The sequence below is a fragment of the Lates calcarifer genome, unplaced genomic scaffold (assembly GCF_001640805.2).
Source record: "Lates calcarifer isolate ASB-BC8 unplaced genomic scaffold, TLL_Latcal_v3 _unitig_4063_quiver_2780, whole genome shotgun sequence".
NCBI classification, from domain to species: domain Eukaryota; kingdom Metazoa; phylum Chordata; class Actinopteri; family Centropomidae; genus Lates; species Lates calcarifer.
The window spans coordinates 4,649-18,521 of record NW_026116681.1 but is presented as its reverse complement, the minus strand read 5'-3'; the positions used below and the strand labels follow the sequence as shown (position 1 = coordinate 18,521).

General features: G+C 39.4%; 1 protein-coding gene across 1 annotated transcript; it reads right to left on the bottom strand.

Annotated features, from left to right (window-relative positions):
- Positions 1–431: 431 nt before the first annotated feature.
- On the bottom strand, positions 432–13,640 carry LOC108896079 (D-glutamate cyclase, mitochondrial-like; the record flags this gene model as incomplete). Its single annotated transcript, XM_018695078.2, is given in 14 exon segments — positions 432–2,314; positions 3,683–3,941; positions 4,942–5,062; positions 6,225–6,357; positions 6,359–6,374; positions 6,809–6,908; positions 7,104–7,246; positions 8,193–8,310; positions 9,535–9,735; positions 9,917–10,039; positions 10,154–10,304; positions 10,922–11,045; positions 12,618–12,704; positions 13,487–13,640. Coding segments are annotated over 14 exon segments (1,892 nt in total), but the record flags the coding sequence as incomplete, so codon positions are not given.
- Between the last annotated feature and the right edge of the window lie 233 nt (positions 13,641–13,873).

The window sequence follows — 13,873 nt, the reverse complement described above, 5'->3', positions numbered from 1 at the left end:
CAAAAACCTTTGTGTGGTAACAGTTACTGTGATCTTTGCCCAGCAAAATCTAATGAATTCAGTCTAACTGAACAAGTTTGGACAAATTCACTCAAGGTGTTGAGATATCACATTCACAAGAATGGGACAGACAATGTGAAAACATAATGCCTCCGACCATGGCTGTCACTGGCAATGAGGCATGAAAATAGCAAGCACCAACTGTCAGAATTCCACCTAACTGCTATTAAACTGCAGATTGTATCATAATTCAACTAATTATTGATTTGTTGGGTCTCCCTCTGTAAATACATATTTTAAAGAGTATGGTCTAGACCTGCTCTGTATGAAAAGTGCCTTGAGATGACTTTTGTTGTGATATGGCGCTATATAAATAAAATTGAATTGAACTAAGAAAAAAACAAACAAAAATGTACTAAACAAACTTTAGATTGGTGGCAACATATTTTATTTAAAATTCAAATCAGAGCTCCAGCTTCTTAAATATTTTACAACAATGTTCAACAATTACAAAACACTTCAAGTGGAGTGTTGTTGAGAAGCAAATCATTTTGTAAGCTCAAGAATCAAAGTCCCATATAGTCCCAGTTTGTGAGTTGTGCTGAAGACCAAGGCCTTTGCCACTTGGGCTGTGATAATGCAGTATATATGTTTGGGTACCTGTATTTCTAAAAAGATGAAATGTAAAGTGGTGAGGTGCTACAAGAAGTGTGTTGGGGATGTGGGTTGGAACACAGAGGCCATCAAGAGGATTTCTCTCATGCTTGTGCACATAGTCCACTGTCAGATTTATACATCTTAGGAACAAGGTGACATATTAATAATTTATGTATTAATAACTTGAAGTTGGAATTCAATTTAAGTCTATGGAATGTGTTCAGTTCATCCGTCTCTGCATCCCAAAAGACCTCCACATCATCAGTGTAGTACTAAATGATTTTTTTATTGTTAAGACGTGTTTGAGTTCAAAGGAAACTCTTTGAAAAGCAGCCATGTGCAGTCAAGTTTGTTGTTTGCATACCAACATCTTTCTGCTCTTCTTCAGCTAGAGAGAGAGGGTAAGTGTCAGTGTGTATTGTAAAATATAGCCTCCAGGACACACTGTTTTGTTGTGAGTACATGTGGACATACTGAGACCTCAGAGTGGAGAACATCTACTGAGAATTATTTCAGCCTGACCAGACACTTGCCGGTTCAACTGTGAACTAGATTGTTTAGATGGTGTAACACAGCTGCTTGGAAATTTCTGAAACTCAGGAACAGCTATGTTAACTACATGTACATGTAAAAAAAAAAGGCACTACAACCATTTTACAACCATTTTACACACTGTGTGATAGTATAAACTCATTTTGCTGGATCTTTTAGACAAAATCTGACTCCAGTTTAAAAATAGAAGGAGAAGGCCAATGGTGGGGAGTCTGTGTTGACATCTGACTGAAAGAAATGGTAGTCAAATGACAATTGCACAGCCTAACTATATCATTAGCAACTTCACTGTAACCATCTTTATGCTACATTCATTGATTTGAGATCAGAACTGTAGATCTCTGACATGGTAGCCCTTATGCTTTACCATCCAAGACATTATCAAAGTGGCAAAGCTGGAAGGCTCATGCAGTCTTTATATCTGTGTGCTACTGTCTAAGGGTGTCATTAAGCCCATTTTAAGAGATTAGAGATAAAGATTAATTATCATCAGCAACAATACAGTAATACATCTACCATCACAAACTGTATGAGAGGGGAAAGAGAGCTTGTTTTACTTGAATCTAATTTGCTTTGCCACCAGTATTCAATGCAGAGGGCTGAAAGGTAACCAAGACAGCGTCTAAAATCACACACACAGCTCCCTCTGTGTATTCTCTCTTTTTTCTTTCTCACTTCCTTTCAACAGTCTGAATAGAGAGGAAACAGAAGTTTACCCATTAGCACATTGATTGTGTTTGTATGTGCGTACATGCTTGAGTGTGTCTCTATCTGGTGCTGCATTCCAATGCATTCAAGTTTAAAAAAGCATTCACATCTGAGTGGGTTCAGCCATTTAAGTGATTAGTATTAAGATTATATTAATACTCAAATACACATATAGATAATTGACTTTTTGGACTGTGCCTCTATGATACTGCTGAGAATACACAGGAGGAACTGGTTAAGGGTTTTGAGAGGTGGAGCTTAGTGTGACCTCCAGTAATCTGGTGATTATGTCAGAGTGTGTGGGGTGAAAGGTCAAACCATCCACCTCCATGGCCAGGTTACCAGTTTTCCCACTTCGAATCCCAAAACGCACCAGAGTGGAAAGGAAGGACTCCTCCTGCAGGACAGACAGAGTGTGTGTGTGTTTGTGATTACGTCAGTGGAATCAAAGCAAGTTGTTTCATTTTAATGTCTTTAAAGCTGTAGTGGCTGGTTTTTTGGCCACCTGGGGCACCAGGAGAAAGCTGAAAACACAACTGTACATATCATCTTATAAAGATGTCGTGGTGAATGTATTTTGCCAGTTTACACATCCAGCAGATGTAGAGCAATAATAGCATTTATTTGGAGTAGTGTCTCTGTCTGCCTGAGCTTTCAGGTACTCCTGAGGGAAATGTCTGGCTCTGTAGCTGCTAAATTCTAAGTTACTCAGTTTTGCTAGGAGAAGATGGTCATATTAAATCTCTGTCCCGTGTGTGTGTGTGTGTTAAAGCTATATCTGATACACCTATAAGTTCTGATAATGAAGGTAATTGGCTTCCTTTACTTGATAACTTTTTGTTGGATCATTTGTGTCACGAGGTCAGCTCCTTGACCTGTCTGTCAGTGTCTGTCTGTTTGTCTCTCTGTGTTGCCTGCCCCTCCCCCTTGCTCTCTGTCTCTCCTGCTGGATCTGCCACTCCACACCTGCTGTGCCTCTACAATCAAGCTCACCTGTTTCCTATCAGCCCATCACCCAGGATGTATTTAATCCCTGTTCCTGCCTTCAGTCCCTGCTGGATCGTCACTCCAGTACATGGTTTGTCTTGTCGAGAACTTCGGCTCCTCTTTGCCTTTGCTAGTCAGTTCGTTAATTACCTTGTTGTCTTTGTCTAGTTCCTGCCTGCGCAGCCAGCCAGCAGCCAGCCAGCCACCTGCCATTCCCTCCAGTCCACCTGCCAACCCTTCTCCACCCCTGGACTCCTTCACTTGCCGCAGCACCCCTCTCTGGACCAGCACCATCCTGACCCCTTTACACCACCTATTCCCAACTAAACAGTTGTTTGTCTTGCAATCTGTGTTCTGCTTCTGGGGTTCCTAGCTCAGTCGTGACAATTTGGAAATGTGTGTACTGTATTATGAATTCATTCCTTTATTAATATGTAGGGTACGCCAGACACATTTGTGTGCATGGGTATGCAATGGTAAAACCATTCATTGTGTTAGTAATCCAATCTCAAATTGCAAATGTACAGAGAGAACTGATAGAATCTTTATGCATCCAGTCACTGGTTGTAGTTTAATACCATGGTTAAAATTAAATTCAAAAAGATGGTTCCATTTCCTGTGGAAGTCAGTGTTCAAATAACTCGGAATAACTTGAATAAGTTTTCACTGGACATGATTTAAATCTTTAAAAAACACAAAACTGATTATTAATAAGACACGAAAGCAGAAGGGAATCCTGAAAGCAGATAATATTCAGAAAAGTATTTGTGTGTTTCACCTTGTCCACAGAGGGCAGGTTAGCAGTCCAGTCCTGCAGCTGTTCTTGGGGGGGAATGTGTTCCACTCCTAGTCCTTTCCTTAGGTACCGCTGATGTGAAGGGCAGGTGTGGAGCAGGTAGAGTGCACAGGCCACAGCATATCCTCCCCAGTTAGACACCCCTGCAGGAGGGAGGCATGGGGATGTCAGTGGGAGAAGATAAGCCAAAGACAGGTGACCAAGTGTAACTGCAAGGTTGTAGAGTAAGGATAGATATTGGCTCTGAATGAGAAATGATCATGGTTACCAGCCAGGAATATACTATAGCTTAAGTGTGTCCAAACCTATATTTTCTCTCATAACTTGGTGCAAGAAATCATTTCCTTCCTTCCAGGTAACAGTTTGGTGAGTGATAACTGAAAATTTTGCATGCTGACCAAAAATGAAACTGAGACTGTTAACTTAATAAAAACATTAAGTTGTTACTAAGTAACCTAATAACAACATGAAGTTGTAATTAAGTTACTTAATAACAACATTAATTTAACAGTCTTAGTTCTATTTTTTAGACATTTATTCAAGATAAGCAAAAAAATAAATGAAAAGTTGCCCTCCATACAAGCAGGTGAGTTGACTTAAATGACCCCACTCTCATATTGCTTATTACGCATCTTTGACATATGAAGAGCAGAGTGTCATTTCCTGATCATTTCCTCTTTTTTGTTTTCAACTCTCAGTTTATACAGATAAGACCCAACACTTCAAAGATTAGCATGTGCAGATGACGTAGTTACTCTACTGACGAACTTTCTCACCACTTCGGTCCTTGACGTGGGCTCACAGACTACAAAACAAGAACCTGGTGAGAGACCAGTCACTGCCAGTTTCACTTCTATAGAGCTTTCAGTGTGTATTCCTATTCTGGGAAAGGGGGTGTCAGGTCAATCTATGCACATCTGCAGGAGTAGTGTGATCAGCAGTGACAGTCACTACATGTGTGTTAAAGCATTTATGTCATGTCTGTATGCAGCAGTAAATTTGTGGGGGAGGTGGGAGGTAGAGCGGGTCGCCCACTAATCAGAAGGTCAGCGGTTCGATCCCCGGCTTCTCCAGTCCGTGCTGAAGTATCCTTGGGCAAGATACTGAACTCCATGTTGCTCCTGCTGTATCATCGGTGTGCGAATGGGTGAATGTGACACGTAGTGTAAAGCGCTTTGAGTGGTCACTACGACTTGAAATAAGTACAATAAATACAAGTCCAAGTCCATTTAAATCCATACCAGCAGTGACAGCATTGATCAGCAGGAATATCACAGGCTATGAGACTCCCATTGGGCATCAAGCTCTTCACCTTCTCCTTGACTTTACCCATCCCCAACTCATTTCCACCATCACCAATTCCTACAGAGACAGAGAAAAGAGTTTCTGCTCACTTAGATGAGGAACTTAAGAAAATGTTCATATAAATAAGCTCAAGAGCCTACACTTCAGAGTGTTTAGTAGGTGAGTAAAAACAGTGTCAATAGCAAGCATGTCTACAATGAAACAGATCACAAATGCTTGGTTTCTATTACTATACTTATATTAACCATTTAAGAAGTGACACAGTACTGCAAGTCATGAACTCCACCCTCAAAGAGTACTCCACCAATTTCACATTGCACTACTAACACTATCATACTCTCAATCAATAACAACAACAACAAAAAAGGATAAAAACTGACGTTGCAGAACCAGAGCCAGGGAATAAAACACACACATTTCTTTGAATCGTTGCTCTTAGCCACTTTTGCTATTAGATATTTTTGCATTTTGCGGTTTTGCACTTTATCCCTGTCTTTTTTTTGCCTTGTGTCTTTTCTTCTTCCTCTAGTCACATGATCTCCAAGTAATTTTACTTCTGCTATGTGCACAAGTGATTTCCTCTATTTTACAGTCAACAAGTCAAAAGTCTCATTACCACATTTTTACCATGGAGATTTATTAAGGTTTTTGTGTCATTGGGCCAATGCCAAGACCTTCTAAAGTTATCCAGTAAAAGTTAAGTACAGTAATTAGTTTGTTTACTCTATCATCAACCTAGTATGACTGGTATGAGACTGATCAGATTGGATTCTCTACATTAATATTAGATTTTGTTCTTCTTGGAGCTGGTGCCCTTTTCTGAGGGATTTTCTGAAAACCCTATAACAATACTGCTGAATTGTTTTTTAATCATGTTTGATCATGAATTGATTCAAGAAAGAAACATGTGAAGCAGGACATGTAGTTTTATGAGCTGCGCCATTACTTGATAAAATTATTATCTGATAATTGCGTGAATAATTTACACATCTAATGAGTATCTTATTTCTGTTTTGTGTGCTAGTAAAATATATGGAAAGTGTGTAAATAAAGCTTTGAGAAAAGTATGCAGTCTGTTTATTACTTAACAGGCTATATAAATCATTAAGATGGGTTAATGATAACATGGCATAGCTGATAATTTACAGTAAACTATAGTAGCAAAAAGGTAACACAGAGAAAGAAATAAAGACAGCTAAATGTAATAAGTGGTACCTACCTGTAGTGGTAATTCCTGGTATATTCTTGGCAGCAATAAACAAGTTATCAATAGGATCCACCAGATGTTTGATGTTCACTCCTCTCATGTTGTAATAATTTCCATCTTCAGCTCTTCCACTGCGCTCTATTGCCAACAAGGTGGTCATACCTGGTTTTAAACATTACAGTCACATTAATATTACACTACTTAAAGGCTGAGAAACAGACTACATGACTCAATAGTCTATGAAAACTTGTACATTACATGTTCATTGACTGGTATATGTCTTTGTGTACATTTACAGACTGTAACAAGTTACATTTTGTAACTATTTTCTCTTTGCTGTATTTGAGTTGTTGATGTAGACTTGCCTAGACTGAAATAGTAAAAATCAGTGTTTGAAATAATGCTTAATTGCATCAGATGGAAAGATACTCAAGTCTGATGTAATCACCAACAAATATCCACCGTATGTCACAGACACAAATGAGCACCAAACTGAACTGATGTAGAAAATCAGCCTTGTTAATTTTCTGCTGGGTTAAAAGATCCTTTACTTTGTCCTCAGCCTTGATGTGAACACATATCACAGGTCAGCTAACCTCGGCCTGTTGGGGTCTCCGTGGTGACACAGAAAGTGCAGTGCGGAGTCTGGACCATGGTCTTCAAAGGTGACCAATGGTATTGCAGTTTTAAGCACACCTGAGGGTGGAATTGTAGAGTTACTATAGCAGAGCAGAGGCAAATTAACAATGAATTTGATTTCAAGAGATACAGGATGAAATAATTGTTTCAGTTGGTTTTGTAGCTCATTACTTTTCATGGCAGGTGTCATAGATTTTTTTGGGCTTTTATGCCTTTATTGACAGGACAGTGAAGAGAAAACAGGAAACTCACCTGTCTTCACAGCTTCATCAATAATGGCCTGGTTCATCTCCACGGCTCTCCTGTCTGTCACCATCGTTACCTGTTTCCCTAGAGCCAACAGCATGGTCGCCATGGCAATGGCTCCTGGTGGGCCATCTGTCTCATCAGGAGGGCTCATGAGGAAACACAGATAACAAACAATAAATCGGAGCAATGTTTTGAAAGGAATGATGCAAGCTCAAAGTAATATGTTATAATGATTTCCTGTTTCAGCTGATGTTAAATGTAGGGCTGTGAGCTTCTCCTCCACCTCTGGTTAGATGTTAATCTGGTTTCCACAGGATGTTGGAAACATTCCTTTGAGGTTCATTTCTGCAGATCAGCTGCACATTCTTGCCATCAATCTCCTGTTCTACCACATCCCAGAGGTGTTCTATTGGATTCAGATCCGGTGAATGGCCATTGAAGTGCTCACTGTCATCTTCATGAAATCAGTTTGATGACTTTTGCTTTGATATTGTGCATTATCATGTTAGACATAGCCAAGATGGTAAATTTGGATGTGCATGGTCAGCAATAATACTCTGATAGGCTGTAGCATTTAAACGACGATTGACTGGTGTTAAGGGGACCAGGCTAAGGTTTTCCAGTCTTCGAATGTGTAGTCTTGGTGAACCTGTGCCCACTGGGCGCACAGACTCAGATTTCTGTTCTTGGCTGACAGGAGTGGGACATGGTCTTCTCCTGTTGTAGCCGATCTGCCTGAAGGTTTGACATGTTGTGCGTTCTGAGATAATTTTCTGTTCACCACAGTTGTAAACAGTTGTTATTTGAGTTGTTGCAGTCTTTCAGTCAGCTCAGCCCAGTCTGGCCATTCTTCTCTGACCACTAACATCAACAAGGCCATTCTGTCTGCAGCGCTGCTGCTCATCACGATTCTGATGTTTGATGTGAACATTAGATGTAGCTCCTTACCTGCAGCTTCATGATTTTATGGACTACACTGCTGCCACATGATTGGCTAATTGGATAACTGTATGAATAAGCAAATGTGGAGGTGTTGCTAAAGCAAAAGCAAAAGTGCTTGGTGAACAAACTTGTTAATGTATATATGTGTACCTGTGCATGTAGTGTGTGGGGAAGCCGGTTGTTATGGCAACAGAAGAGGAGTGGGAGAGTGCCAGACAAGAACACAGAAGTTCATCCTGAACAGATAAAGCTCTGATCCCTCGTTGACCTGGTAACAGAAAATGACACATCAATATTCACCTCTTGCAAATGGTACTGATGCAAAGATGAGGAGGAGCAGCTGAGTGGCTACAACTGAGAGAACCACTGGACTCTCCATCATCCCTACATGTCTGGTTATGACCACAGAGACCCTCAGAAAATTATTCACCATGTTTTGGGGTAAGAAACTCCTTTATAGCTGGACACCATTAAACTTAACCAGTTCCCTATTATTTTTCACACATTAGATTTTGATTTTCTAACATTTTGAGTTTGCTATTCACAAGAAGAATTAGCGAATGTGAACCATGCCAGAGACATCTCAGAGGACATTTCCATGGCAAGACACCTAAGGTGGCTGTCTGCCAGCTAAAGCTCAGTAAAAGTTGGGTGATCTAGAAGGACAATCACCCTAAACATCACAGTGGCTTACAAGCCCAGTAAGAACCCAGACCTAACCCAACAGAGATGCTCGCAGCTATCCCAAGCACTGCTATTTGCTGACACATTTGCCTCAACAACTTCACTGGGACATTCTGTGCCAATGTTGTTTTCTCCTTGCTGCACTGCCACCAAGTAGAGTAAAAAATAAAAAAATTAAACAATAATAATCACAAAAAATCCAGCAATTTTCACATCTAGTTAAACCTTTATCATCATTTTAATTATTTTACACTTTTGGGTTTTTTGAATGCCATTTTAGCTTTCCAAGTCCTCAACTTTTTCCCAGTGGCAGGGAAACATTTATGCTGAAAGCCTGGAAACCTAAGACAAGAGAGTCCAGATTTGATTTCTGCCACATGACAGCCAAACTATGTTAAACCTGGGATTCACTGAGTTTCACTGAGGTAAACTAAAATTTAAAAAAGGCTATGGTAAGAATTTAATAATGCTGCATCAAAAATACAGAAAGAGGTTTTGATTGCTGTTCGTGATGAGATGTTGCTAAAATTTTCCCTGTAGTCCCACACTGAACAAAACCAGCTGGAGATGTGTCCCTACCTTCTGTTTATTTTCAGGATGAATCCTGAATTCCTTACATGACCACTGACAGAATTACAAGGAACAGTCAGATGGCATGGCATACAAAGTTTCAATAACACTGGTACCAACTGAGTTGAGTTCTGCTGCTTAATTTTGTTAATAAATGAATATTGCACAGTAATTTTCTACATGCACTGCTGAAATCCTAATTCCAACCCAAATAAAATCACATTTTGTGTATTTTTACCTGGGTCCTCTCCAATAATTATTTCCAACTGTCTAATTCTTGCCACTGCTCTCTGAGATGCCAAGCTGTAAAACAAGGGATTGTGGGATACCAGGAAGCAGAGGGGCGTCAGCTCAGGATTGGGTTTGGTTACAGGGGAAGAGTCTGGGCTGTCAGTCAGGAACATACAGCCTGGTGAGTGACTGAATGCCAAAGAAGGCTCTGAAAGATAAAGAACATGATGTTGGTCAGTTTGCTATGACATTTTCTTAGACATTTTGATTTAGTTTCATTTATATGAGCATATTAAAGTGAGCAGTATATAAAGAAGCTTGAACTTCAGCCGTGGAGTTGTTTTACTGGTTACGACTTGAATACAGCTGTAGCAAATGATATTGCTCACTGCTGCTGAGTATTGCCTCTATAGCAGTCACTCCGCAGGCCCAGAAAACTGTGACATCACCAGGCTGCATCTCTACTCGCTCCCCATAGTCTGGTCTGGACAGGTCCTGTATGCCTAAGAGAGCTACACACATACACAGAAAGTGCAACCACACATTCATGAACTTTTCATGTACTAGTGAGTAGATAATTGTCCTGTATACACTATATGTGTGTGTGTGTGTGTGTGTGTGTGTACCTGGTTCTCCTATGTGTACAGGAGCTCCATGTGCTAGTGGGTTGAGATTGGTAACCTTCACTGCTGCATCTAGCATAGCAGCTGGAACAGGGCGCATGGTGGCCACTAGAGGGCAGCTGAACACTCCAGCAGGAATACAGGGAACTGCAGTCTTCACACACACACACACACACACACACACACAAATGTTACAGAGTTCAATGACCTTATATGAGTTACAGTAAAACTATTTAAGTGATGATCAAAAATGACAAAGACCATAAAGCCCAAGACATAAACAGGAGTGTCCAAGAGTTGACTGGAAATGGTATATGGTCTACATTTATTTTTTTTCCCTGGCTCAGGCCAAATCCATTACACAAACTTTTTTTTTGGTCATTTCTGCCTTTATGGTTGTTACACCATTAGCATAAACATTTTTCACACTGTTTTGGACAGTTGCTTGGATAAAATAATGGTAACTAAAGTCTTCACCTTGGCTTTAGGAGATTGTGATTAGAATTATTCACTCTTTTCAGACATTTTACGAACCAAATGCTCAACAGACTAACTGAGAGAATAACTGGCACATTAACTGATAATGAAAATAATCTTTAAATGCAGCTCTACTGTCTTCAGTTTTAATGATTACATTAAAACTTACATAATTGGGTGAGGAGACAGCAATGGTGCGAGGGAGAGGCTACAGTTCATTGCTGACTAATTTATGGTAATCATACAAGAGTGTTTGTTACACACACAGGACATTTGTAGATATTTGTACCACACCCTGTACATGCTGACGTTTCTGCCCTGTTCCACGTTCCTAACAGGGACTCCAGCTGTCTTCAGTCTGCCCTCGAAGCCAAAACTGCAGCCCAGATAGAAACATACCATGTCCGGCCATGCAATCCTGGGAGCACAATAAAAAGGACACGTGAGGATGGTAAGATCACAAAGTCAAGTCAATACATTTTTTTCTATCCCTTTGAATTTAGTCTTTAATTAAAACAATTATCAAATAAAGAGTATAGAAAAAAGGCTGCCAGCTGACTAAAGCAGAAACATCATCATCATCATGACAGGCAGTCTACTGAACTCATAAGAAATGAATCCTTAATTGTTTTGTCATGTTTTGTAGAAGTACAAAATATGAAGGAAAATGATAAAAGATGTAAGACTAGATGATTTACTACCCTAATCTAATCTTAACTATACAAAGTTCTTGTCACATGTTGGCATACAGGGTAACTGGTATGTCCAGACTGACCTGCTAGGGGACCCCCTTATGTAAAAATAAGGTACAGGGTCTTCTTAGATCCCAGATCCTGCCTATCTGTGCAGGGTGAGTTTTGATAACCACCCTTAAGCCTGCTCTTACATACTGTAATACTGTATGCTCCAAAACTCATTTGATGTATTATTGGGTGGTTTGTTCAGTTATTAACTAAATCATAAATATAACCAAACTATCATTCTTATCATTCTATGAGCTTTGTATCCAGTTACAAGTGATGATATTATTTTGTTGCCATCAGTTATCTGTCTGGGTAACATAAGTTTACCCAGGTATGAATCTAATAGAAATCTATGGGTGTAGAGTGGCTTTACAAAACATTCAGACCCCTTCACTTTTTGCACAGTTTATTGTGTTATAGATTTAATTCTAAATGGATACAACTGCCATTTTTGCTATCAATCTACAGTGAAAACTCATAATAACAAAGTGAAATCATGATTCTATACATTGTTGTAAATTTATTAAACACCTCGATTGGAGTCTGCACGTGGCAAATTGAATTGATTAGACATAATTTTGAAAAAGCATATAGCTATGTATATAAGGCCCCACAATTCATACTCCATGTCAGGTCAAAAACCAAGCCATGAAGTCAAAGGAATTCTCTATAGACCATGAAAAAAAAAAAAATGTGACAAGGCACTGATCAGAGCAAGTGTATGAGACAAATGCTCTGAGTGTTTCCAGAAATGTGTTGGATTCAGTAATTGTGAAATGGAATTAGAGTCTTTCTTTGGCAGTGTGTCCAAACTGAGTAACTCTATACACTAAACTGAGGCAATGGTTCACCTTTTAGCATGTCAATCACGTTAAGCTTACAACCTAGACAAAACTGGTTCCATCCAATCTGATAGAGCTTGGGATGATCTGCCAGGAAGAGTGGGATAAACTGTCTAAATCTAGGAATGGAAAACTTCTAGAGACGTACCCAAGAACTCTGATTGCTGCACAGAGATTTCAGTTTTTGATTAATAATAAATTTGTGCAAAAAATCTGAAAACATGTCTTCACTTTGTCATCATGGGTTATTGAGTAAACTTATTCATTCAAAATTACATCTACTACACAGTAAAATGTGCAATAAGTGAAGACGGGTACTTTTTGAAGCCACTGTTTTTCTTCTTTGAACTCAGACTGCCTTTTGTTCAGCTGTCTATCAGTATGTGTGTATGTATGTTAAAGTACCTTCCTTGACTGGTGTAACTCTGCAGACTGGAGACTGTTTTCACCAGTTGACCCTCCTCATACACACAGTACTGAGAAATATCTGTCCTGAAGACAAAGAAAGACAGAAACACACATACTGTGTCATGTTAAGGTTTGTAAAGTGTACAGTGACCATTACACAGTCAGCAATATACATGAGATGAGAAATCAGGTAAGTAAGTGCAGTAGTATATGACCTTCTCCACATGTTGTAAGGGAGGTCAGGAGCATGAAAAGTGAGTTCCTGTGTAAATTTGAGTTATTTTATATGTTTTAATGACTTTCAAAGAATTGTAAAATATCAGCCAGTCATTAAATAATTTTAGTGACCCATTTGTTCATTTCAAATTTTTCCCTGCAGCAAAAATTGCAGTCCAAATGTATGTCTGGCAAATTGATATCATAATTGATATCATAGCCCATTTGACCATTTTAGTAAAGGTTCATTTGGGAGAAAAAAAATCCTTAAATAAGTTGTGTTGCTCAAGGCATTATAATGAAAATCTATTTTTTTATACATCATTTTTCAGAATTATTTTCCCATATGCAGCATTGTTGCACCTAAACTTATCAAAATCATATCAAATGAAAGTTTATGGTAATTGTACCATACATCTCTGTGTGAGGCAAAATCTCAAGGACCAAGGTGCAATAAACAGAGTACTATATACAATATATACACTCTACTGCAGTGGCCTCTGCCAACCAGTCAAATATGGTAACGATATCCTCTTCTGTTCCTGAGTAATAGCACTGAATAATGGCCCGGAAAATCATGAATCATTCCATTTGCTGTGGAAAATGATTAATCACAACAGGGAATGGCATAATGTATGTGTATGGAATACCTTATGTCAGTGTGTTTAGCCAGAGGCAGACAAGAAGTCTCTCCTGATTGGCTGCGATGAAGGAGTGGCAGGGGGGCGGGATTACAGCGACAGAATGCTTCAAAGTCATTGGCCAGATGACTGGGCAGGATGATGACATTTGCCTGCTGGTACCCTGACACACAAACACACACATTTTATGCACAAACAAAAACAAAGAGCATCATTTGCTACAGTCCATTTCCCATTTCTTCAAAGGGATCTCAAGTCCTCTGAGGATAAGCATGTTTTTCTGTTGCTTCATTTGCAATTGTCAGAACACAGAGATGTCCATTCAGCTATTTATAGGCGACAACCTTCGTTCTTGCTGTAACAGATATTGTATCAAGATGACAAGGTTCTGTGTGC